The sequence below is a fragment of the Halichoerus grypus genome, chromosome 12 (assembly GCF_964656455.1).
Source record: "Halichoerus grypus chromosome 12, mHalGry1.hap1.1, whole genome shotgun sequence".
In the NCBI taxonomy this organism is placed as follows: domain Eukaryota; kingdom Metazoa; phylum Chordata; class Mammalia; order Carnivora; family Phocidae; genus Halichoerus; species Halichoerus grypus.
In genome coordinates, this window is record NC_135723.1 from 89,011,101 (window position 1) to 89,037,360 (window position 26,260).

General features: G+C 36.3%; 1 protein-coding gene across 6 annotated transcripts in view; it reads right to left on the reverse strand.

Moving 5' to 3' along the window:
• CNOT4 (CCR4-NOT transcription complex subunit 4) overlaps nt 1-26,260 on the reverse strand; it is a 144,973-nt gene that overhangs the window by 51,419 nt on the left and 67,294 nt on the right. For 3 of the 6 annotated variants that reach the window (XM_036100586.2, XM_036100570.2, XM_036100608.2), the window contains exons 3-7: nt 17,857-18,054; nt 10,541-10,627; nt 9,489-9,590; nt 8,638-8,763; nt 4,967-5,091 (exon numbers count right to left, since the gene is read on the reverse strand). In XM_036100586.2, coding sequence (XP_035956479.1) covers nt 4,967-5,091; nt 8,638-8,763; nt 9,489-9,590; nt 10,541-10,627; nt 17,857-18,054 — 638 coding nt within the window. Of the gene's footprint in view, nt 1-4,957; nt 5,092-8,637; nt 8,764-9,488; nt 9,591-10,540; nt 10,628-17,856; nt 18,055-26,260 lie in introns of all 6 variants that reach the window. The other 3 variants (XM_036100576.2, XM_036100560.2, XM_036100598.2) reach the window with 1 other exon arrangement.

The following is a 26,260-nucleotide window of genomic DNA, read 5'->3' on the forward strand; positions in this document are numbered from 1 at the left end:
TGAAATCACTTCTATCTGTAAGTACTAGCACACACAGGTGCAATTTATAATTATTATTAAGTCATGGGTCCTCTCTCCAGAAAAATGTACACACACACACACAAAATCTGATAAAATTTCAGAGAGTTCACAGATGTGCTGAAGCCTGTTCATGATTTAACAAGCTCTACCCAAGACTATTTTCAACAAGTCTCTGGGACCATACCTTTTCTAAATCAAACCAGACTAAATGATGTCAGAGTAGGAGAACAAGATTCATGCAGGGACCACTCCCATTATGCTGAATAAAAAAGGCACTCTGACTATGCCCGCAGTCTATCAAAGCTTATACTTGATTTTCAATAAAGATATAGCTGTTTTTAAAAAGACATGCATTTTCCTTCGATGTAATAAAAACTGACAAATTCCTATAGTCATTTTCCTTTCTTTAGCTTTTCCTCTACTGCCACCAAACTGCGGTTTAGGAAAGCTTTTGCTTAAAATACCATTAATTCCTGGGATGTATAGTATATCCAATTTATCCTGAGATAATAAACCTTACAGACCCGAGACCTTCAAGGTCAAACTACATATTAGTTGTGACATAGTCTTTAAGTCAATTAGTTTGATTCACGTTAAGAGTTTTTGATTCAAGTTAAAGTCTCTTAAGAATTTTACCTCCTCTAGACTGAGCAGTGCAGAGTGGGAGAATGAGCCTGGGGGTAAAAGCGACAGCAACTTTGGTCAGAATCTGGTCTATCACTTATTTGTGTGGGATACTGGTGAATTATTTAAACTCTCTGAGCCTTGCCAGTCCCAGTTTTCCTTGCCAGTAGTAAGGTAACAACTGGGCCCCGGGCCTCTGCCAGTCCCTGGTCTGGCAAGATAACAATGGTATCTCCCACACAGGACAACGGAGACTGAAGGCACACACAAGACGCCAACCCTCTTCTCAGCTCAGTCTAAAGCTGAACATCCCCACTCCTTCAATGGTGGCTTGTCTAAGCGACAGTGTCAGGTCATAACCATTTACCTTGAGTGATCTATATACCCAATAATGTGCTCCTCAAATTCTTATGTAGGCCTACTCACTGTCCCTGGGCACAGCAGCCCATCTAGCTACTATTCCTTTCACAGTTTTCAGTTGGGGCACAAATAGTGTCTCAACCTAAATGAAGGTATTTCAAAGCCCCAAACTTAAAATAGCCAGTCCTTAATTAAGCATCACTACTGCATGGTTTCCTTATTCCCCATTCTCGTCATTTGTATTCATCATTTCAAAGTAACTGATTAATATAGAAAACTAGCATCTCTATACTCCATCTGACTGATATACTCTGGAATGCATCATCATGGGGGGTGGTGAGAACAAATGGCATATACCCTTTCATAATTTACTGTTCATTTAAGTGAAACAGGAGTAAGACACACTACAGAAACTTCACTTATGTATGTGTATCAGGACCATGTCAGGGTTCAGTGAGGATTCAGTAGCTATGATACTCTTAATATTTGTAGTCTGGCTTAATTAGAAGTAAGAGGAAACTACATTTTAGGTTTAGTATCAATTCATAAGGTTCCAGGTTTTGTTTTCCTGCAGTTCTTGTAAAACTGCTATTCACTACATGTGAATGACAAGAGACAGAAAGAAACCATTCTTTTTCATTCTTCCCCACAAAGCTTAGTTCTCAACTTATCTTGAATAAGAAAAACATATCTCCTGGGTAGGACCATGGAAAGAGTCATACTGTTCATCTTTCTAACTTGACAAGTCTTCCCTATGGGAAGAAGGAAAATTATCTACAAATTCATCCCTATCACTATACCCCGTACAGTGACAATGTGGAAATGGAGATCAAAGCAGACCTTCAGCAGCACTGACAGTCAGTTGAACTTAATCTTTTGCAGGGGTTGGCATGGAAAGAAAACAAGCTATAAGAGCTTGCCAAAACAAGAACTCTCTGTACCTTGGGCCATCACATGTCCTTAAATTTGGGGGACCTGAATTAAACCAACAAAAAACAACCCTTCTCCATCCCCAAAGAAACCTTCCTATATTGTGTACTTATGCAAAGCACAGGTAACCATGTCAAAATTTATTCTGGTCCTAGCTGAGGTTCAGTAACAACTGGCTTTGGGCAGTTATTAAATGAGTACTTTGTTTTATACTCCGTGGTATCCAGGACATTCCCCTCCTGCTACTGAAACAGTTATAAATGTGTTCTGACTACACTTTATATGAAGGCAAAGTCAGTAATATATTAGTAAATCTAATAATAACTGATTACAAAAAAACAAGTTGAAGAAAAACTAAATACTTGTTATAAAGGCCAAAAGGACATTTAGTAAATGTCAATTCTCACTTTCAATCTAAAGAAAAAAACTCAACAAATTAAAAATAACAAGGTATTCTCATATTGTGATTAAAAATACTTATCTCAAATAAATGGTCAAAATCACATTTACAAGTGAATAAAACACTGGAGACAGCCTTATAAAATAGGGAGATAGCCCTATAAAGAATGAGACAAGGATGCCTGATAGCACCACTTTCTAACACTGGTCTTTAATTTTTAGCCTCGGAATTCTCAAATAGGAAGAGGTGGTGGTGGGAGATGCAATACAATAAAGCAGGGAAAAGACACCAACAAATTCTTTCCTAAGAAGACACAAAAGACTTGGAGAGATATACCATGCTATTGGTTTAGAACATTCAATGTTATATTGCAGAATAGAAATTCTTCCAAAATTGATTTATAAATTCAAGTATTTTGAAACACAAGTAGACTGGTCAACTAATTGGGGAAAGTTAATTCTGTATAATGCACATACAACACTTAAATACATCAATAAAACATAACAAACAGATACGAATTCACAATCTATAAGAAGTTCATTCACTCTATTATTCAAATACAAATTAAAATGAGACAGCTTTTTTTAATCAAATTGGCAAATGTGCAGAAAAAATATTCAATTCAAGGAAATAGTACTCATCATCTTTGACTCAGCAGTTCTACTTCAAAGAGCATCAAAGCAATAACCAAAATGTTTATATGAAAAAATGTTCATCACAGTGTCATAAATAAGAGCACCAAAATGAAAATAATATACACCAGCAGGAGGTTGCTTTAATAAATTTCAAATGCTCATGTATAATGAAATACCATGCAGCCATAAAAAACTGTTTTCATGACAAAGGAAAATATTCATAATAATGAGTATTAAGTTTTAAAACATAACAAACCAATGTATTTTGTGTATATATACATTCACAAGAAGGAAAAGGACTACAAAGAAATACACACTGCAGGAAACACATCAAATCATTTTCAGGGAAAATGTCTTGAGTATTGAGATCACATACAATATTTACTTTCTTCTGTATGCTTTTATATATTTTTCAAATTTCCTTAAGTAGAAACATATTACTTTTATATTTGGGAAATAAAAAACATTATCTCAAAGAGATGATCTAAATTTTAAATTTCTGGTCTGAATTCGCTAGGGGCTATAAACCCAGAATATGGTTTTAATTAGAATGACATTTTTAATGAAAACAGTGATGTATATAAACGTTAAATCATCTGAAAAAAATTTTTACTATGGTAACCCCATTCTTATATGAAGCACTATTGAGTTAGCAACCAATGAGGTAAGTAATAGAATATGGTTCATAACAAAGTAAACATCCAGGAGTAGAAAGGAGTAGGTACAAAAAGATCAACGGAAAGGGTCAAAGCTTATCATCCCAAAAAGATTTCTTTTGGACTTAGCTTTAATTCTTAGCTTTGATATAAACAAATTTCACATAGTTTACTATACAGTAATTTTATGTTTTGCTCTGTGGCCTCTTTAATATATATTTATATACACATGTATGTACATGTGCATATGTGTGTGTGTGTGTGTGTATATAAACAAACTTGAATAGCCTTTTAAATAATCTTTACCATCAAAGTGAATAAACTTAACAAGGACTTCAAGAATTTAAATACAAGAATAAGTAGCTGAAGAAACTGACCTGATGACAATATATGTAGTTACTATTAGCTACATTTGAAAAATGGCCCTTATATTACTTTAGTGCTAAATGCTGGACTATAACAAGTAACAACCAGACATTTAGAATATCACTTTAAACAAATTTAACTTTGGAATAAGTTAAAAAAAAAAAAAAAAAAAGAAAATCAACATATCTAAACTAATCATAGCTATTTACTTCAAATGAATTCATTTTATAAAAATTAAACTTACCAAATTAAAAAACATTAACAAGATCCTAACACATCAAACTTAAGGAACATCTGGGATAGAGTACAACCCCAAAGTTATTGTTTTTATTTATCATACCATTTTGACAGGCCATGACCAAATATAACCCAAAATGTGAAGATCACCACATCAGAATGAGACTCTGTACCTTAGACTATAAATTCATTTAAACACTGACATAATACAGGTCTACACAAAAGTAAGTTGTTTCGTAAGATGAATAAGATTCTGAATCCTCCTCGTTCAGAGGATATAAGACTTTAATGATTTCTGTGACTAAAAAACCACAAATATTTGGGTCCCCAACATACAATGCTTCAGATAACTCCCACTCCCCCTTTTACAATATTTTCCCCCTCATTATATCAGGGGAAACCTTAATTAGTAATAAGAGCCTTTCAATAACCAACATCCCTTAATTCCTTTTTTTTCAAGGAGGATGTTCTGAGGGTCCAGGGCAGTCTGCAAATCAACGCAAAGGGGTAGCCATCAAGAGGCCCATCTGAAGTATTACCAGGGAGCGGCAGGCAGCAAACATTCAAACCCAGAAACTGTGACTCAACATTTCCTATATAATGCAACAATTCTGCACAAATGATAGACACTGTCAAGAAGAATTCTGCCTGAAGAAGATGTAAAATGAGAAGAGAGGATCGACAGACATGAAGGTAAGGTGTCTGATTATACTAATATCGGTACTTACGTATCATACCTCTGCAGTGGTGTCACTTTGTTCTTATTCTTATCAACTGAACCCGTAGATAGTTGAAGAAAATTGGGGTTTAACTTATATAATTCTTGAAGTAGTTTCTGTTCATATTCTTGGTGCTTACCCGCCTAATGGAAGAAGAAATTAAAACTGCAGTGGGGTTCACAAAATGGCTGGTATAAAATGACTTACTTTCTGAATTATTAAAGATATCCTAAATAAACATGTAAGGATTTTTCATGGCATAGAGAACCCCGTGAGGATGATGTCACAGAACTGGTAGACCAATGAAAGTTCTTCCTACAAAACTACATGATATATATGCCATTAATTAAGGATTTCATCAACCATTTATTGTGCAGAAAAGCGTATCAACAGACAACTTTTTTGCCAGCTCAAAAAACTAGAGGCCTGGGGCGCCTGTGTGGTAGTAAACTGCCAGTCCCTGGTCTGGAGCTTAAAATACATTAATTTTTATGTAAAAACAAAGTAATGGAGTTTTTACTGTGTGTCAAGATAATGAAAAATGTATTAAGACTCTTCATCTGTGTACTATTTACAATGTATTCATCTCTTTTAAAAAGAGAAATTAATATTTTTTGGTGATCTGAAAATTTTGTAATGGCCTGTTAGAAGACTTCATTCTTAAATAAAAGATGGGGAAACAGGTTGAAAAGGGCCTCTAGTTGTTTGTTTGTTTGTTTGTTTTTAAAGATTTTATTTATTTAGGGGCACCTGGGTGGCTCAGTCATTAAGCGTCTGCCTTCGGCTCAGGTCGTGATCCCAGGGTCCTGGGATCGAGTTCTGCATCGAGTCCCGCATCAGGCTCCCTGCTCGGTGGGAAGCCTGCTTCTCCCTCTCCCACTCCCCCTGCTTGTGTTCCCTCTCTTGCTGTGTCTCCCTCTGTCAAATAAATAAATAAAATCTTTAAAAAAAAAAAGATTTTATTTATTTATTTGACAGAGAGAGACAGAACACAAGCAGGGGGAGTGGGAAAGGGGGAAGCAGGCTTCCCACGGAGCAGGGAGCCTGATGCAGGGCTCAATCCCAGGACCCTGGGATCATGACCTGAGCCAAAGGCAGACGTTTAGCGACTGACCCACCCAGGCGCCCGTCTTTTTTTTTTAAAGATTTATTTATTTGACAGAGAGAGAAAGAGAAAGAGAAAGAGCACAAGCAGAGGGGAGCAGGAGCGGGAGAAGCAGACTCCCCACTGAGCAGGGAGCCCAATGTGGGCCTCAATCCCAGGACCCTGGGATCATGATCTGAGCCAAAAGCAGACACTTAACCAACTGAGCCACCCAGGCACCTCAGCCCCTTTGTTTTTATAAAGTTTTATTGGAATAGTCATGCTCATTCATTTACTTGCTGTCTATGGCTTGTCTCTGCTACAACAGAAGAATTTGAGTATTTACTACAAAGACCAGATAGGCCCAGAAAGCCTATAATATTTACTAATTGGCTCTTTACAGAAAGTCTGAAGATCAGTGTTCTATATACAACAAAATCTGTATTTCCTGTAGTTGGATGCTGTATATCAGAAGACAGTGTCACAAACGTTATCAGAGAAATTAGGCAAAGTCTGCCTCCGGAAATTAGTCATACACAAAAATAAATTACAATGAGGAGCGCCTGAGTGGCTCAGTTGGTTAAGCATCTGCCTTCGGCTCAGGTCATGATCCTAGGGTCCTGGGATTGAGTCCCACATCGGGCTCCTTGCTCACTGGGGAGTCTGCTTCTCCCTCTGCCCTTCCTCCCTCCTCTCGTGCCACACTCTCTCTCTCAAAAATAAATAAAATCTTAAAAAAAATAAGTTACAATGAAATTACCTTGAATGACTTTTTACTATTTGCATGTATATCATGACTGAAAGGACATTTTTACTTACCTTCAGGATTGTTTAATTATTTTAGAAGTGTGGTCTAACTAGATGTTATAGGAAAACCAAACCCAGAAAGGGACAGATCAAACACAAAACAATAAAAACAAGCAAGGGCAACATCATCTAATCAAGTAGGACTGTATCATATACACTGCACAATGCATTGTGCCCTGTTTTGAGGGGGCTCCTTCCTGCCTGTTCCAAATGGATCTATAAATATTTCATATGGTACTAAATTTTCAATTATGCAGTAACAAGGAAAGATCTGACTTTTGCCATGATATAATTTGTTCAAATTTCCTTTCTATACAGAGGAACTGTTTTAATAAAGAAACCTCTTTTCAAATTAATTTTAAACTCACATAAAGAGCAGATAAATTCATCACAATATGAATTTTAAATTATTAAGAAAAAAATACAGTTAGATGTGGATTTTACATCTTTAAAACATGAAAAGCCTTTAAATTTTTTTCTACAATCAATACTTCAGGAGACATTATGGCTTTCATTAGCAACTAAGAGCTAAAACTAATACTCAAATGATTTTACAGGGGCAGTCCACAAAGACAGGTTAAATCCCATTACAAGTCAGTTCCATGGGACTGTCTGTCCATTTTTGTTTACAATTCAATAATACTCAAAATGAGATCAACTTGGGCTGAGATTATTGACAGAAATCTTCACTATAATAGTAGCATGAGTAATGCATATTCTTTACATGTCAAAATTTAGTTTGGAATGGTTCAACCTTCGATTCTATCCAGAATGTTTCACCCAAAAAAAGAAAAAAAAAAAAAAATCAACAAGCATTTATTAAGTAAGAAGTCATCTGTTCCCATTAAATATCACAGAGACCTTATTTTAACACTGTTTTGGGACCATAAAGAAATACAATCAAGAAATTCCAATGAATCGATTATAATGGAACTTAAATCTGAAATAACTTCAAGTCAAAAAAAGGGTAATATTTCATTTTAACAATCTGCTCTTAACAGAGACCCTACTAGACTTTCTCTAGTTTGACATGGAGAGTCCAAGGTGGCAATCAATGCCCCTCTATCTTCTAAATGAGAGGTATTCCTGCAAAAGTCCACAGCAACAATCTGATGTCCTCATCTGTAATAGGGAAGTGCAGCATTGTGCTTTGGTATAATCCTTATTTAATATGCATATGGTCAACATTTTTATTTGTCATGTTTATAATACTACAAATTGAAAGGAGAACAGAGAACAGGAAATATAAAAAAGAACACAGGATAATAAACCTTCAGTTCATCCTTCACAGGACACTGACTCAGTACACTTTCATAGAAAGAATCATTTTATAAAAATGTTAGGTTATCAGCAACATTTGATAGGTTATTATTTTCTAGCATGTTCTATAAAGAGTGGAAATTAGGAAGGAAAAAAAACCTCATAATTACAGTAACCCACTTAGCTTCCATTTTGTTGATATTCCCCCTAAAGTAGCATTTACCAAAATGCTTTCCTTGGTCAATTAAGTTCTGATTGTACATTCCCTTCTTGGATCTGTATTAGCATATTAAAGTCTGAGAAGTCCTGCAGGAAAGAAAACTATCTTCATTAATCTAGCATTTTCAAACTTAATGGACTATAGACCCATTTTTATTATAACAATATTCTGTAGAAATGACATTCCATGGAACACTGGAAAATGCTACTTTAATAACAATTAAAAAAATTAAATCCCTAGTTCTTGCTTTTGCAATTTTAATTTATAAAGAAAAATACTCCCTTTTCTGCAAAGTTTTAATTCACATTATTTTACTACCTGCATTTCCTCTTTTGTGAAGCTGGCCGCCTCATCCCCCAATTCATGTAGATACATGCAGTCAGGCTTTGGACACTGCATATTCTTTAAGAAGTAACTGCAGTATTTTGTTGTACCTAGAGATGCCTGCAGAAAGAGTAGGGAGGGGGATAAAAGGACCCAAAATGTGAATTGGCACAATGAGAATTTCCATGTTTGTTGTTTTCACTTCACCTCAAATAAGGCACAGACATGACAAAACAAGAGGTATGGCTCTGAATACTGGAGAACTAAACTATTACTAGCAGGATCTATTAAAGATGATGCTCCTTTGGAAGAACTAAAGAAAACACCTCAGTTAGGGTTTCCAGAACTTGAGTACCCAAATCATCCTCCCTAGAGATCAGAAGAGAAGATACACAAAATCTATTTCACATTACAAAAGTTAGGCACCTAAGCAAATTCTTTTTTCTAGTTATGTCATCCTTTTTCCATTTATATAAAGCATGGCTTAGTGCGACCCTTTACTCAAACCTTAATTGATCAATGGCCAAATCTTTAAGGATGACAAATTAGAACGATTCTCTATTTCTGATATGAATAATAGATCCTATTTTCACAAAATAAGATTTATGTGTAAATACAGATTTTTAAAGATTATCACCTGATAATGAATGTGTTTATTCCTACCTGGTAAAATAAGACCCTCCATAAGCTGGCAGTAAACAAATTAGCTGTCATAAGTTAGTATGGATGCTTAAGAGGCAATCTTCAAACAGATTCCCTCCAAATGTAGTAAGTAAATGGTAGGCTCTCCCCTAGTTACATTTTATCTCTTCCCCCTTAAAAAAAAATCAAGAGGACCATATTACCTTAAGTGTTCTGCCATCTACTACCACATTGTTGACACACTGTATGGCTCTGAGAGCATCTTCTGACCGGATATAGGTTACATAAGCACTGGCACTTGGACCCTAAAGTGAAAACACACTGTTACTAGTTTCAAATTCAAGAAAAACTTTAAAAAAAAAAAACAATTCCTTTGCACCCTGCCTAGGGAATTCTTAAGACCTTTACTACTACTATCATTAATAATAGGGGCGCCTGAGTGGCTCAGTCGTTAAGCGTCTGCGTTCAGCTCAGGTCATGATCCTAGGGTCCTGGGATCGAGCCCCGCATCAGGTTCCCTGCTCCACGGGGAGCCTGCTTCTCCCTCTCCCACTCCCCCTACTTGTGTTCCCTCTCTTACTCTCTCTCTCTCTGTCAAATAAATAAAAATCTTAAAAATAATAATAATAATAATGACAATAATCAGAAATAGTAGTAGCTTTGATTAAACCATATCCTAGCTCATCTTAAAACAATTGTACTTATCTGATTTTAAGTAGACTAAAATATAATACGGATAACGTATCATCTCTGGCTTGGTATTTATTTTTCTAAATCATTTGACAGGCTCGTCAAGGTTACAACAAACTTTGAAAATTAGATTTAAAAAAATAAAATTTAAAGACACCGTGTCAAATTATGTTCTCCCAAAAATAAATGCAATTTGCAAGTATTCTATCTGCTAATACCAGCATAACAAAGATGCTCTATTAAGTTTTCAATATCTGAAAATATTAATTAGAAATCATCATCTAATTATTACATTGCCTGATAATAGACTCAACTCCCCCTCCCCCTCAAACCATCACTTAATCTTTGTTTTACTATTTCTTACTACTATCAATTCACTCTTTAAGTCCTGAAGTCAAATGAGCACCAGAAATTCCCCCACCCCACCAGTAGAGGTCACTACACTGCTTAAATCCTTGACCCTCAGACTTTCTAGAAAATCCCAGAAAGCAGATTTTCCTTCTAAACAGCCCAGGCCAAGCCTAGACCACGGGGAGGAAAGGCAAAAATCCCTATAATTAGTTACCTGTGAGCCTGCATATGATGTGCTATTATTGATGACAACTTTATGTATTTTACCAAACTTCCCAAAATATTCTGGTCGTTTTAAAACCTATAAAAGAAGAAGAAATAAGGTATAATGTGTCCCCATTTTCATCAATGTTATCCTTATAATGGGGACATACCCCATCCCTCTTCAGTGAAAGGAAAATAATTTTTAAAGTTTTCTAATAAATGTGACTACTTCCTAATTACAATTTGTATGGTTAACCTATAGGAAATCATCAACAGAGTCTAAAAGCTATTTTTCATTGACCCACTATATGGAAACTAAGACTCCCTAAGTTTGGTATTACCCACTATGTTCTAATATCTGCACCAATAATCCATGGGCTCTTATCTTCACAGTGTGCTTAAACACCAAACAGATCAAATATCTTAACCACATTTTCATTAACAGATAATCCTTATAAAAAAGTAATTGTCAAAACAATGACCAAAATAATTATGTATTAAACAGAGACAGAAACTCAAGAACAGACATAGTAGAGTCTCTATTCATAAATCTATTGTATATAACATTTGATATGTTATATTAAACCACAAATTGCAAATATGGTAACAATGTTCAACCTTAGCTTCATGCTGTGTGTGTGTGTGTGTGTGTGTGTGTGTGTACTTAGTTTCTTTGTGTCAATTTTACCACTTCTTGATTATCTCCTGTTTTTTTCCTCCCTTTTCCTGGTAAATAACATATATGCATGCGGTGATATATGCAGTGATGGATGGAAAAAACTTGAGGAAACAAATTTATACATTTCTTTCTCTATTACCTGGTTACTTTTTGGTGGTTATTCCCCCTCGTATCTGTGTCACTTCCTTTACTTCGTGATCACTACATACATTCATTTAACTTCTCTTACAGACTTACTTGACCTTGGCTAATTTGACTAATATGTAACGTGATACAAAAACCTCTCCTTGTAATTCACGACTACTTCAAAATTAAATTTTGTTCTTTCCCTAGAATTTATCTATAGATCTACTTTCCTACAACCTTCCCAAATAGCAAGCTCTCTCTCAAGGAAAGCATTCTGTGTATACCTGTCCATGTGTGTGCAAAGTATTCTTTCCAAACATTCTAATTTGATAACGTTCTCACATACTTACAACTTAGCTAGTATGTTCTGCATATGAAAGAATCAAAGCTTTGTGAAACAGTCTGACTGGGGTATCATTAATTCTTAACAGTTTTCAAATTAATTAACATAATTATTTTTACCACAGTTTACTTTAGGTTCTTGTAAGTACAAGGCTGTTATGTTTTTTATAGCCAATTTTAATGGATTATAAGATGAGGTGACTGTATTGGTTTTCAATCTTTTTTCCACCAAATCCCCCAAGACAAATGAGACTATTAAGTGGCAAAAGCAATGACCCTCAGGTTGTACACAGCAAAGTCTCAGGGTTGATGAGTAGGGAAGAGTTTATTCTGAAAAGTTTCCTGGCTGGTGGAGTTTAGAACTGCACTCAATATTCCAACTGGATGCACACCAACTCAGCACAGGACTTCAGAACCAAAATATCTGCTTCAAAGAGTTCAGACTGGTCACACATTGTGCTGCATCAGCATCTCAAATCACATCTGAGTTTATGGTAGTAGCTCTCAATGAAGGCAGCATTCAAGGGAGCATTTAAAAAATCTGTGGGAGCTTTTTTGGGGGGAGGTTGTCAAAGTGACTGGGAGGCCATGCTTATGTTCAGTGGATGGGGGCCAGGAATGGCTTACAATGCTCTGGCTAGCCCTGCACAGTAAAGAACTGTCCTGCACAACTTTTGAATGTTCTACAAGACATTCATGTAGCTGAGAAACCTATTTATAATTAAGTGAAACTAGAAACAAATTCCACATTATATATAAAATCAAAAGTAGTTCCCTACAGTTTTGACATATGTTGAATTTATAGGAAAGCAAATAATACATAATTAAGGTATGACTACAAGTGCTTTGTTCAGAATTATACCAAGAGTTATTTCAGAAAAATCACATCATTGGCTTTTCATAGTATCTGGATTGCTGACACATATACCTATAACAATCTGCCTTTGTAGGTGTCACACGGTGATTCTGCACACAAATGTAAGCATCTTACTATTTTATTGTGTACTTAAAAACAGTACTTCCCAAACTTAAATATGCATACAAATCATTTAAGGATCCAGTTAAATTGCATATTCAGATCTAGTAGCTCTGAAGCAGGGCCTGAGTTTACATAATAAGCACCCAGGGGATACTAATCTACCAGCTCAGAAACCACACCTTGAGTAGCAAGGTTCTAGAGTAGTGGTACCCAAATTTTACATGTAGAAATAGTCCTTTTTATAAATTATTTCTCTTTTATTCCTTTTATTTCTTTACATCATGAAATCACTTCATAAAAGTCAAAGAGTGTTATAAAATATTTTTAAAAACGGTTACCGGCTCTGATAAGGTTGAAAACCACTCACTTACGGAAACACTTTCTGTCCAGTATTTGCGTATAATACCTTCAATACAACATAAGACTTGTATATAATTATACTGACATGTCACACTGGAGCCAGAATGATTATTTTCAAAGCACAAATCTAGCCATGTCACTGTTCCTAAGAACATTCAACAGGTTCCCACTGCCTTTAGAATAAAGTGCAAACTCCTTTGCATGGTTAGAAAGCCCTTCATAGTATGTTACTACTTACCTCACCAGCCTCATCTCTCACCACTGCAGTCTAATCTTCCAGCCAAAAAAAAAAATCACTTGCAGTCCGACATCTTTCTCATCCTGAAGAATCTGTACAGTTCCTGCACCAGAAGCACTTCTCCCCAAAGACAGTGGAAGAGCACATACTTCCCCACCAAGATCGGGTGCTCTCTCTTGTGCCTCCACAGCACAAAGTACTTCTCATAGTGTATTATACTGTTAGTTTGAAAACAAGCAAGGACTACCTCTGTACTGGTGTATACTCAGTGTCTTACACACTGCCCAGTACTCAATAAATGTTAACCGAAAAATAACTGTTTCAGCACTGAACAAAAAGAATTACATGGATAAAGAACATTGGTGGGCCTCAAAGTATTAGCAAATGGCCTATGGCTGATAAGAAATGGCCTGCCCAGGCAAGGGAAATTCAAATAAGTTAAACCCCCCTTTTTTTTTAAAGATTTTATTTATTTATTTGACAGAGAGAGAGAGATAGCGAGAGCAGGAACACAAGCAGGGGGAGTGGGAGAGGGAGAAGCAGGCTTCCCGCTGAGCAGGGAGCCCAATGAGGAGCTCGATCCCAGGACCCCGGTATCATGACCTGAGCTGAAGGCAGATGCTTAACAACTGAGCCACCCAGGCACCCCCAAATAATTTAAACTTTCTATATTAAGTTAAATACTCCAGATTCTACCTAAACATACAACTAGCAAAACAGTATTCTAGTGATTAAGAAGTATGGGGAGTAGGTAAAACACCCTGCATATCACTACATGGTCCATATATTCAAAATATCATATATTTACTTCACAGTGAGCCACCTTTAATAGTAATATAGAGGGCGCCTGGATGGCTCAGTCATTAAGCGTCTGCCTTCGGCTCAGGTCATGATCCCGGGGTCCTGGGATCAAGCCACGCATCGGGCTCCCCGCTCAGCGGGAAGCCTGCTTCTCCCTCTCCCACTCCCCCTGCCAGTATTCCCTCTCTCCTGTCTCTCTGTCAAATAAACAAATAAAATCTTTAAAAAAAACAAAACAAAAACAAAAATAATAGTACTAAAGAATACAAAAAGCCATGTGAGAGAATTATAAACACCCAATGGCATGCCTAATGTTTAAAATGTCTTCCTATATATTCTTTGGTAACATAGTCAAGTGATCATGGATACTACAGAGAAAATAAACTTGGTAAGCAGACAGAGGATGAATGGATGACCAACAGACCAATTATCAGTGTAAAATATACTGAAATAGGACCTTTAAAAAAACTGGTCGGTTGGGAAGGCGTGTGGTTTCTAGTCCTGGCTCTGCTATGAAGTAGCTGTGTGATCCCAGGTCACTTAACTAAGTCACTTAACTTCCCTATGCTTCAATTTCTCATTTGTAAAATATCATGGTTCTGTCTTTTAAGTCTTTTAGTTCCTCAAACAAGCTGCTCTCTTGGACTACCAAATACCTGAGACACTCCTGTCCTTATTTGCTGCCTAGCCAATCTCTAGTAATTCTTAATTTATCCTTTCCTCTGGGAGGCTTTTTGTGGATTTCTATACTAGCCAAGTTCCCCACTGTTACATGTTCCCCAAAAAACTCTGTACTTCCCTGTTTATAAATCCCCAGCACACTTATAAGTACTTAAATTTAGGGCGCCTGGGTGGCTCAGTCGATTAAGTGTCTGCCTTTGGCTCAGGTCATGATCCCAGGGTCCTGGGACTGAGCCCTGCATTGGGCTCCCTGCTCAGCAGAGAGCCTGCTTCTCCCTCTACTCCCCACTTGTGCTCTCTGTTGCTATCTCTGTCTCTCTCTCAAATAAATAAATAAAATCTTTAAAAAAAAAAAAAAAAAGGACTTAAATCCTGTCTTACCAATAGTCTATAAGTCAGTTAAGGGTAGAGAATGAGTCTGGCGAGCTATATTATTTCCAACATCAAAGTACCTAAAACATGGTAAGTATTCAAGAGTTAATTTATAAAATGAATGAATTAGGTTCCAGCAAATCTGAAATTTTAGGATTTGGAAGATGATTACCTCTAATCACTACCTCGAACTACCTACCAGATCTTCTAAAATAGATTTTTTGGGGGGAACCTAGGTGGCTCTGTTGGTTAAGCATCTGCCTTCGGCTCAGGTCATGATCCCGGAAACCCGGGGGGGGGGGGGGGGGGGGCAGGGTGTGTGTGTGTGTGTGTGTGTGTGTGTGTGTGTGTGTGTGTCCCTGCTCAGCAGGGAGTCTGCTAATCCCTCTCCCTCTACTCCTCCCCCACTCGTGCTCACTCTCTCTCTCTTAAATAAAACCTTTAAAAAAAACTTTTTTTTTATTGATTAATAAATGAATACATTTGACAATCAATCTTGGTATTAAGTTTTCTGATGCACAAAAGTCATTTTCAAAATAAGCTTGAATTTTCCCTAAACTCTCCTGTTTTGCTAATCGGAATTCAGTCAAATATCAAATTGTTCATCGTCCAAAAATAAGTAAATAGAGATCTTCTTTGACCTGAAAGTTACACTAACAACTTGAAACCAAGTTTTCTAATAAAGCCAACTTTAAGTTTTCCAAACTGAAAAGATTATACAATAAATTAAGAGAATTTGTTATATTATTATTTAGAAGTGGTAGGACTGGTCTTTGGTCTTCCTAGAGTTTCAAGAGAAATAAATGTTTAAAAAAATTCACTGTCCTCTCACCAGGCAAAAATGATTTCAAAAGTATAAAACAAGTAGAGTGTTTTTTTAAGGCACATTCAGATTCATGATAAAGTACCCCTCTCTCACTAGATACCACTGATTAATTTTTTTTCTGTGTAATAGTTCTTCAGATTAATGTTACTGGAGTCATGTCATTTGAAGTGGAAATAAGAAACCTCTGTAAGTAAATAAAAACAAATCACAGAATCTAAAGAGGAGGTAGAAAACCTATAATCCAAACACCAGACTGAGACTATGGCTTAATTTTAGCCAGCTTTCAGGTGTTGCTCCCCATATGCCTCCAGTACTATAGGTGACAGGATCCAGGCAGGATGTATTAACAAAATCAAGTACATGCATATCCAAGAGTTGTCAAATCAAAATAAAAGTTCCATTAGTTTACTGGAATAGCAGTTTCAGAAATGCCAAAGTAGATTCTAATCAATAAGATTAGTAGGAGTAAATAGAGACAGATAAAACAAAAAACTTGCAAAGGCAAGAAGTACCCTCTGATTAGAAAAAAGGCAGAGTTGAAAGGGGAAGACAGAAGGACTGGTGTATAAAGCTGTAGTGGTGTTCAAGAAAATGGTCACAGGGGAACTGGGATTTTGCCTGCCTGAGGAATTAAAAACAAGAAAGAACTGGCTGCTGAGGTTGAGTCATAGGCCTAAAATGAGCTCTCATCCTTAACAGCTCTTACTGAAGTCTTTTCCTGTAGAACTCTAGATCAGCCCCCTTTGGCTTTGGAACGAACCTGGTCTCCTGAAGGATTCATGCTGCCCACTGATGCCAGTAACCCTGGACTTTAGTCCAAGTAATTCTGGAGTTGCTTCTGTGTTTATTACCAATGATAAAGGGTTCTTAGTAAGGTCTCCCTGACTTTCTCTTCTACTGATCCTGAAGCCCTTCACAGCCTCAATTACATAGTAAACTCATCATTAATAAATATGTATTATTCTAAGTTGATTTTTACAAAAATCAATTTTTAGACTCCTTAAGTTTCCTTCCGCTGGGGCCTTTGCCCACTTAGCCAAGTCTGAAGATTCCCACCTCCCTAAGCATATTCACTATAATCCTCCCTCTTATGGGTACCATGACGATGAGCATTACTCCAAACCCTTCTCAAGGAGTACTTTTGGTAGACCCCCCAAATCCAACTCTCTCCTACTGAAGCAAACACTCTGGCTATCAATCAGCTTCTACCTGCTCTCCCATCCATCTAGTCAGCACCTTCTAATACATCAGAAACTGAAAATTAGCAGATGACCATCCAAGGGTATCAGGGAAAGTTATAAGCTCAACATTACTCTTCAACGCAGGTGGTGAAAGGAGAAAAAAGAGGTAATGAACAAAAGGATTAAGGCCTCCCCTGCCTCCAAACAAATGACAAAGAATCTGGTCCATTATTTTCCTTCATCCAATTCTTTCCCCAAAATTGGCTTAAAATGAATGTGGAGTAGCAGGTCTATAACTGTTCAATAACCAAGAAACACTATGTGGACAGGATTAAAAAAAAATACAGATCTCTAGTGGGTTCATGTAACTGCAGGTCCACTGTGATCCTTATATAGCGACAGAAAAGAGGAAAGAAACCAAGTAGTCATGTCACATGTTAGCCTGAATAGCAAATTATCCAACTTTCATAGATTATTAGCACTAAAGGAGATTTCAGAGATCTAGTTCAACTGCCTCGTTTTACAACTGAAGAAAATGAGGCCAAGAAAGATTAAGACACTCTGATCACAACTGATCATTGGATTCTTAGAGATAATTAAAAAATCATTTCCCATTCTCTCCTAAGTTTTAATAATTTCAGGGGAATCCTGCAAATAGGCAAGGTCAGCTGTTATTTCCAAATAAGATAGGCAAAAAAGAAAAAAATGTCAAGTTGAGAAAGAAAACAGAAGAGAACTTACCTCTGGGTCTGCTAGGCGCTGAGACAGACCTACAACAAAGACGAGGTTTTTTTGTACAACACGTACACTAGCCAAATGTTTGCGGTTTTCTGATATTTTCTGTTTTCTCTCATTCTGTTTCTGTTTTTTCTCATTCTTTATCCTTTGCAATTCTTCCTGGGAGAGTGGTTTATAAACTGCGGGGTCTTCTGGATATGGCTTTAAGCACAAAACAAACATAGAAGTTAGCATTAAATAAGGAAAGAAATAAGCTATATGAAAACCAATTATCATTCTGGATGACAGGTATGTGGTTATCTGTTACATCTCCCTTTTCCTAAGTCTTTTAATTGCTTAAAATATTATTTAATAAATTTAAGATAAAGGTTTTTAAAATACTTACTTTTTCTTAGAGCTTAGCACAGACTACTTTTAACACTAAAACTTAAAACACCACCAAAGGTTCTGTAATAAAAAAAAATACAACCGTGGTATTCCCTATAGTGTCTAGCAGAGGTGACAGGAAAAAAAGCTTCCAGGGTGCTGTGTAAGAGGCAAAGAGTATAACTTATCTCACCTAAACATAGGTTTATATATTACAATCCACAAATATTTAATGAAAACCTACTATGTGCTAGAATATTAATGAAGTACTTATTATTTAATTCATTGTCAATCTAAAAGGACCATAAATGGGCAAATAAACAACAATCTACAGATACTCTGGCTCAGGAGTTTGACTTCAGTTTCCAACACTTACTAGCCATGTGGACTTAAGCAAGTTAATGAAACTCTATGCCTCAGTATCCTCAATAGTAAGATGAAAATGATCTTAAAAGGTGAGGCATAATGGTAAAAGTAAAGTAACTCTCATAAAGCCATTATTATCATGAACAGCACACAGTAATCCCTCAATAAATACTAGCAATTACACTGTTGTAATTTTTTTCCCTTTGTCATTACAATATTGCTTTTATTCCTACTGCTAATGCCAGGGCTATTGGTGGCCTGAATAAGAGCTATGGAATCACACTGCCTGGCTTTAAATCTTGGCTCCTCTTTACTATCTTGAGAGACCTTGGCCATAAGTTATGTGACTTGCCTGCCTCAGTCATCTCTCCTATAAAATAGGAATCACGGTACTTTATTAAGAGGGTTTCTGTAAGAGTTAGAAGAGATATACATTTATAAAGTGATTAAAACTGTGCCCTACACATAAGCATTCAATAAGTCACTTATTATTACTACTAATCAAAAAATAGGGACGCCTGGGTGGCTCTGTCGGCTAAATGTTCGACTCTTGATTTCAGCTCAGGTCATGATCTCAGGGTTGTGAAATCGAGCCCTACATCGGGCTCCGTGCTGGGTGTAGAGCCTGCTTAAGATTCTCTCTCTCCCTGTGCCCCTCCCTGCCTAAAACATAAATAGTTAATAATAAATGAAAGATCATATCTAAGTGGATATGAAGAGATCCCAGAAACAGGAAATTGTGCCTATCAGAGTATAGGAGTAGGGACTAACAGAAATGATGTCATCAAGAAAAAAAGTAGGAACACGGTAGAGAGGAGACGGTATTCAAAAGCCTGAAATCTTGCTATGCTTTTAACATAAAGGTACTTTCATCTTTTCATACATAAGTAAAACACAAAAATAAAAACCCTCGAATTTGTCAACACACTCAGATTAATGCTGAAGGCAATTAAGAAAGTGAGACTTCTCTTTATGTTCCTCAGCTTCTACTGGTAATATCATAAGGTCTCCAAAAATCCCGTTCTTAAATTTTCAGACATAACTCTTAGTGGTCCTGGAAGACGCAAGCACCCATACCATTTGATTTCCACATTTAAAAATCTAAATAAAAATAATGAAATAAAAATCTGAATCTTCCAGCTAATTGGTCCTATTTGGCATACTGGAACTGACTTGTGAGTAGGAGGCATATAAAACAGCTGACTTGGTAACTTGTGTGACTTTTGCATGATCTGAAGTCTTTCTCCAGGATGAAATATGAAGCTAGAAGTGCACATTTTAGGCGCTCAATAAATATTTGCCAAATAAACGCCAAGCTACTCTCTAGAACAGAGAATTTAGCACGGTTAATTTTTCTTTTAAAAAAATCTTAACTTTTCAAGGCTCCAGAAAAAGTTGGAAAGGCATGCACTCCACGACAGCTGCTCCAGCACACACACCACCAGAAATACCTACTCCACAAACCCAATGACACAACATTAATAAGCCAGTACAAAGACATAAGCAAGGGAGAAAGACTAAAAATGGGAGACGAAAAATACACATGGTTTACTTTTTGACTGAAACATGTATACTAAACTTAATTTTCTAGGAATACAGCGTCAAATGAAAAAGTACAAGCGTGAAATTTTTCTTTAAATATATTATTGTGTGTTATCTATCAAACTAATGCAAAATATGGCACCTGTGGCATATGGCAGTTTTAATGTGTAAAATATTTTTAATAGTGTTAATCTGACGATAAACTGCCAAACTATTAATTATGATGGTTTATAGACTCTAGTGTAATCACTTAATTTTTTTCATGTGTGTAGTTATAGTCCCACTTTTATTTCTCATGTATCTTTTATGTTTTTTCTCTTTATTTTCCAATCAGACTTGCCAAGAGTTTGATTATTTTATTGTCTTTCAGAGAACCAGCTCTAACTTTTATTGAAATACTACTTTTTTTCTATTTCACCAAATTCTGCTTAATCCCTGCTTCTACTGTCACAATGTTTACTACTCTTTTTTGGTTTCTTAACCTAGAAATAAGCTAATTTATTTTTTGTTCTTTGTTTTCCAATAAATGCATTCACAGCCTTAACTTTTCCTCCTCCTAGAAACAATGAAAAATACTATATAAAGTTTTGTTTTTTAACCAATATCTTAGAAACAGTAATGATCTACAGTGGGGAAGTCCCAAGCCAACTTCTGTATAAAAGTCAAAATCCAGAGAGGTAAGTGCAAATCTGTGTAACAACAAATGGGGAGGGAGGGTCAGCATTCAAAGCCCAGGGCTAGCCCAAGGTGAAGAGTCTTTGGGGAACTCAAAGAACTTAAGCTGAGACCCAGCCCGTCCCCCAAAAGACTCTTTCAGTCTCAGGATAAGAACAAACTACAGACAGGTCAGAACAAGAAAAATGGGGATAGAAGAAAAACATCCTGAAGAAGTCGCTGAAACCAACCTTACGGAAAATTTGCATCCTAGGGACCTTAGACCTTTATACTTGTCCCCACCAGCGCCCATTATGCTTGAGGCACCTCTAACGTCACTGTTTATAGGATCCAGCAGAAGACAAATGAAAGTTTCTCTAGAGGAGGGCAAAAATACGTTAGGCCCTGGACAACTCTACAAATAATTCAGGGACAACAACCAAGAAGCAGGCATAGATATAACCAAGCACATAAAGAAATAAAACAACATGAACAACCAGTAGAAACATTCCTCACAGACTTTAGCTACTGGAATTATCTGACATAGATTTAAAAACAATAACACTTATCTGTTTAAACAAATATATGATCTGCTGCCAAAAAACAAAACAAAACAAAAAAACCTCAAATATATGATAAACCTGAAAGTAGGTGCAGGGTACAAAATTGTATTTAAAATATATCAAGCATGAAAAGAGAACAAACATTACTTCTAGAAAGGCGAAATGTTAAAACTCAATACACATATTTATATTTAGCAAAAGACTAGACCTAAAAAAAAAAATTCAAACACAAAAAGAAAGATCAGAAGAAATCATCCATTAATGCATTAAGAAAAAAAAACAAACAAACAGAAAAGAGATTAGGAGACATGAAGAGCAGTGAAAATGAATCTGAAAAATATGTAATCAGAGTCCCAGAAGGAGAGGAAAGAGAATAAAGTCTGTATCTGAAGAGATGATAGCTGATTTTTTTCTCCCAGAACTAATGAAATTCACCAAGACAGATTTAAGAAGCCCTACAAACCCTAAACAGGATAAATAAAAAGATATACCCAACTGAGTTCTTTTTGGAACTGGTTAATGTTTCCACTGTAGCCTAACAAGTCAATTTTTATGCTCACTGTACTTGTATTTTAAAGTTTTGTACTAATTTGGGCTGCCTAGCTGACTCAGTTGGAAAAGAACACAATTTCTGATCTTGGGGTCATGAGTTTGAGCCCCATGTTGGGTGTAGAGATTATAAATAAACAAATTAAAAAAAAATTTTATATTAATTTGTACAAAGTTGTGTGCATGTACAAGCACACACATGCTTGCTGTGTTACTCAAATTTTCCATTTCCTGGGATGCCTGGGTGGCTCAGTTGGTTAAGCATCTGCCTTCAGCTCAGGTCATGATCCCAGGGTCCTGGGATCGAGTCCCACATCGGGCTCCTTGCTCAGCAGGGAGCCTGCTTCTCCCTCTGCCTGCCGCTCTCCCTGCTTGTGCTCTCTCTCTCTCTGACAAATAAATAAATAAAATCTTCAAAAAAAGTTTTTTTTCCATTTCCTTTTTTTGGGTCTATTTCATCTATCAAACTCTAAAATATAGAAGTTGGACTTCTCTCCACTATGGATATGGATATAGTTTCTCCTGGTATTTATATCAGCTCAATATACTTCAAAGAGCTACTGTTAAGTAAATAAAATTCCATGACTCTATGGACATACAGCAATTAAAAAATTCCTCTTTTCTCTTTTAAAGTGTGTTTGATCTTAAATTTGATTATGACTAATACCAGTACTACTATACCTTCTTTCCTATGATTTCCCTAGTTTCACTGATAATTTTCTGTATATGTTCCTAGTCAAACAGTTCTACAAGGTTTACTGGGGAAAAGAACAATCTCTCATTTTCTTCTTTCCCTGACCCAGTTGCCTCTCCCTAGAAATAATCCTGTTAGACTCTTTTAGATCATTATTTTGTCATTTACTATCACATCATTAAATAAGATGCTTGTATGGCTACTTCTTGCTTTTTCAGTTCTACATATTTTCACATCATACAAATTGACAATATAGCTTTCTTTCACCCAGCCTAACCATATATCCCACGTCTACTTTCTAACCTTCCACCCTAATTTTGGTTAGGTCAACATTCACAATTACATTATTATAAAGTTCAAATGTTACTTATACATTTCTACCTTCAGCCATGACAGAGGAGATAGTAACAGACCAGGCCTACTAGCATAAACAACTAGAAAATAAGACAAAATACATGAAACAACTGTTTTCAGACATCAAACAATATAGGTAATGAACAGCAAATCCGTGACTACCGAGAGAAAAGAAATGAGACAGATGAAAACCATGAGTGAAAACATCCTAGCTTTCTGCTCTTCCAGCACTTACTGGACACTGGCTGGGTCCAACAATCACACTGAGCAGAGGGGAAAGTGATCAAAACCTGAAGAGGCTGAGGCAACTTAAATTTATGGGGCAAAATATCACAAAGCGGGAACTAGTCCAAAAAGAATTCCAGAAATCTACATAGAGGAATCCTGTGATAGCTAGTTCCCATAGGCTGCTCTCCAATAAAGACACTCTGATCGAGTCCAGGTCAATAATGAATTTGGGGAGGAAATAAAAAAGAAGTGATACCAATCACGTGTAAACTTTTTCAGAATATAGAGGACAAGGAAACATTTCCTAACCCATTTTATGAAGTATTACTTTGATACCAAACCTAAAAACAATATAAATAAAGCCACAGATAAATACCTCTCATGACACAGACATAAAAATCTTTCTGAAAATATTAGCAAATTGAAAAGAAAAAGGGTAATTTACTATCATCAAATGAGGTTTATCCTTGGAAGGAAAGGTTGATTCAAAAATCAATCAACCTAAATCACCATTTCAACAGAATGAAGGAGAAAACACATGATGATTTCAAAAGAAACAGAAAAGGCATTTGACAAAATGCAACACCCACTCGTGATAAAAACTCTCAGTAAGCAAAGAAAACGTCCTCAACCTGATAAAAAACCATCTACAAAAAACTCACAGCCAGGAACATACTTACTGTGAAATACTCAATGCTTCCCACTGAAACTGGGAACAAAGATAATTGTTCTTAGCACTTTATTCCAATGTTCTACTGGAGGGCTTACCCAGTGCAATAAGGCAAGAAAAATAATTTAAAAACATAAAGGATGGAAAAGAAGAAGTAAAACTGCCTTTATTCACAGAAGACATGATCATCTATGTAGAAAAGCCTAAGGAATCTATTTAACAAAATCAATTATTCTATGTATGAACTGGAAAATGGAATTTTTAAAATATCACATGCTGAAGCTCAGAAAACATAAAATAGTTACAGATAAATATAACAAATCATGCTATACTACTCCATATGCTGAAAACTACAGAACATGGTTTTATAAATGTTTAAAACCTAGAAAACTGGAAAGATAAACCTTATTAAAGAACTAGATGAGCCAACATTTTCAAGATGTCATTTTTCCTCAAATTGACCTGTTTATTCAAGTTCAATCAAAAGCCCAGTAGGTTTTTTGTACAAAATTACAAACTAATTAAAAAACTTATGTGGAAATGCTAAGGTCTTAGATGCCCAAAATAAATTCTATAAAGAATAACAAAATTGAAAGGTCTACCATACCCGATTTGAAGACTTAAGAGTAGTCAAGACAGTATGGTATTGGCATAAGGATAGAAACAATCGTCTGTGGATGACAGAAATGAACTTACACATTTATGAGCAACTGATTTTTAAGAGTTGAAAACCACTCAACAGTGAAGAAATAGTCTTTTCTACAAATGATGCTGTAACAATATATCTGTACGGGGGGGAAAAAAATCTCAACCCCTACAACATATCTGAGCCATTGCAGCATAATATGATTACTTTTCTTGTACAGCTTTTTGTTTCCCCTAGAGTTAACTGTCTGATTAGATTAAACCATCAAATCTCCTCCAAATGTTGAAATGGCCTCACAACACAATTCTCTTTTAAAACACCAAGTATTCTCTCAATTTTATCTTTTTGTAGAAACCCTTCTCTTGCAACTTTCTGATCCGCCACATTCTGTACTGGTTGTCCTCTTTCCCATCATCTTAGGAATCCCACTGCATCAGTCCTGTACTTGGTCACCTCTTTCCTTTAACCCATGTATTCTCTTTTCTTCATTCCTTCATGTGAGGGGCATATTCTGCAGTAGATTCCTGAGAGAGAATGCACGGAAGATAAAAAAAAAATTCGAGATCTTTCACGTCTGAAAAGGTCTTTTCATGTACCTTCACACTTAACAGGAAGATATGGAGTTCCAGGATGAAAATAAATTTCCTTCCGAAATATCTTCAAGCTTCAAGTCTTGCTTTTGAGAATTCTGAAATGATTCCGATGCCTGATCTTCATTTGTAGCCTACATTTTTCCTCTTTGGAAGCTTGTAGAACTTCTTTGTTTTCAGTTTTCTGTTTAAAAATAGTTTGTGCCTGGCACTCAATAGGCCTTTTTAATCTGGAAATATATCCTTTGGTCTTGGGAATATTCTTCAATCATATTTCTGAAATAACTTTCCTTCTATATTACTGTGGTCTATTTCTAGAACACTATTTAGTATTTGACCTCCTGGATTGATCCTCAAATAAAGTTATCTCTTCTCTCAAATAAGAATATTTATCAAATAAGAATATCTCCTTTGTCTTTTTGCACTACTTTTTAAGAAATTTTCTCAAATTCATCTCCCAACTCTTTCCTTGTTATTTCTGCTATATTTTAATTATTAGTAACAGTGTTTATCCTTCACTGAATTTTTTTTAGACTACCCTGTTCTTGTTTCATGAATGCAATATCCTCTGTTACTTCTGAGATGAAAATAACAGTAACTTTGTCAGAGTTTTCATCTCTTTGGCCTGTCTGGCTTCCACATGAGTCAATATTGTATGATGCTACATCAGTACACTACCTGTGTTCCCACATCCGCTGTTTCCACCAGGTATTTTTCTCAGAAATGCTGCACTAAAAGAACATACAAAGGCAGTCTAAGGAATGACCAGGTAGCCTATGCCTTAGTTTAGGGAAACACGGAAGGTCTTTTTGATCCTTTTAGGCATGGCAACTAGGACCAAAGAGAAACATTAAACTCTCTTGGTTTGTAAAACCTGCCCACCTCTCTGCTTCTCAAAATACTAAAGCAAAGAGGCCCTTTACGTAAACAAGCAGGTTTCCTTTGTGCACCCCAACCAGGGCTTGCTTCAACCAACTCCCCACCTGCATCTCCAAGTTTACTTAAATCATCTTGATTTGCCATTTCACAGAGTGGCCTCTACAGGCCATCTTCCAGCAGGGCTGGGCTATGTGTAAATGGCAGCTTCGTGGTCTTCTCCAGGCATCGGGCAACACTTGAGGTCCTCCTGTGTTAACACAACCACTGAGGCTGGTCTCCAGAGATGTAAAGATTTGCTGGTCCCTG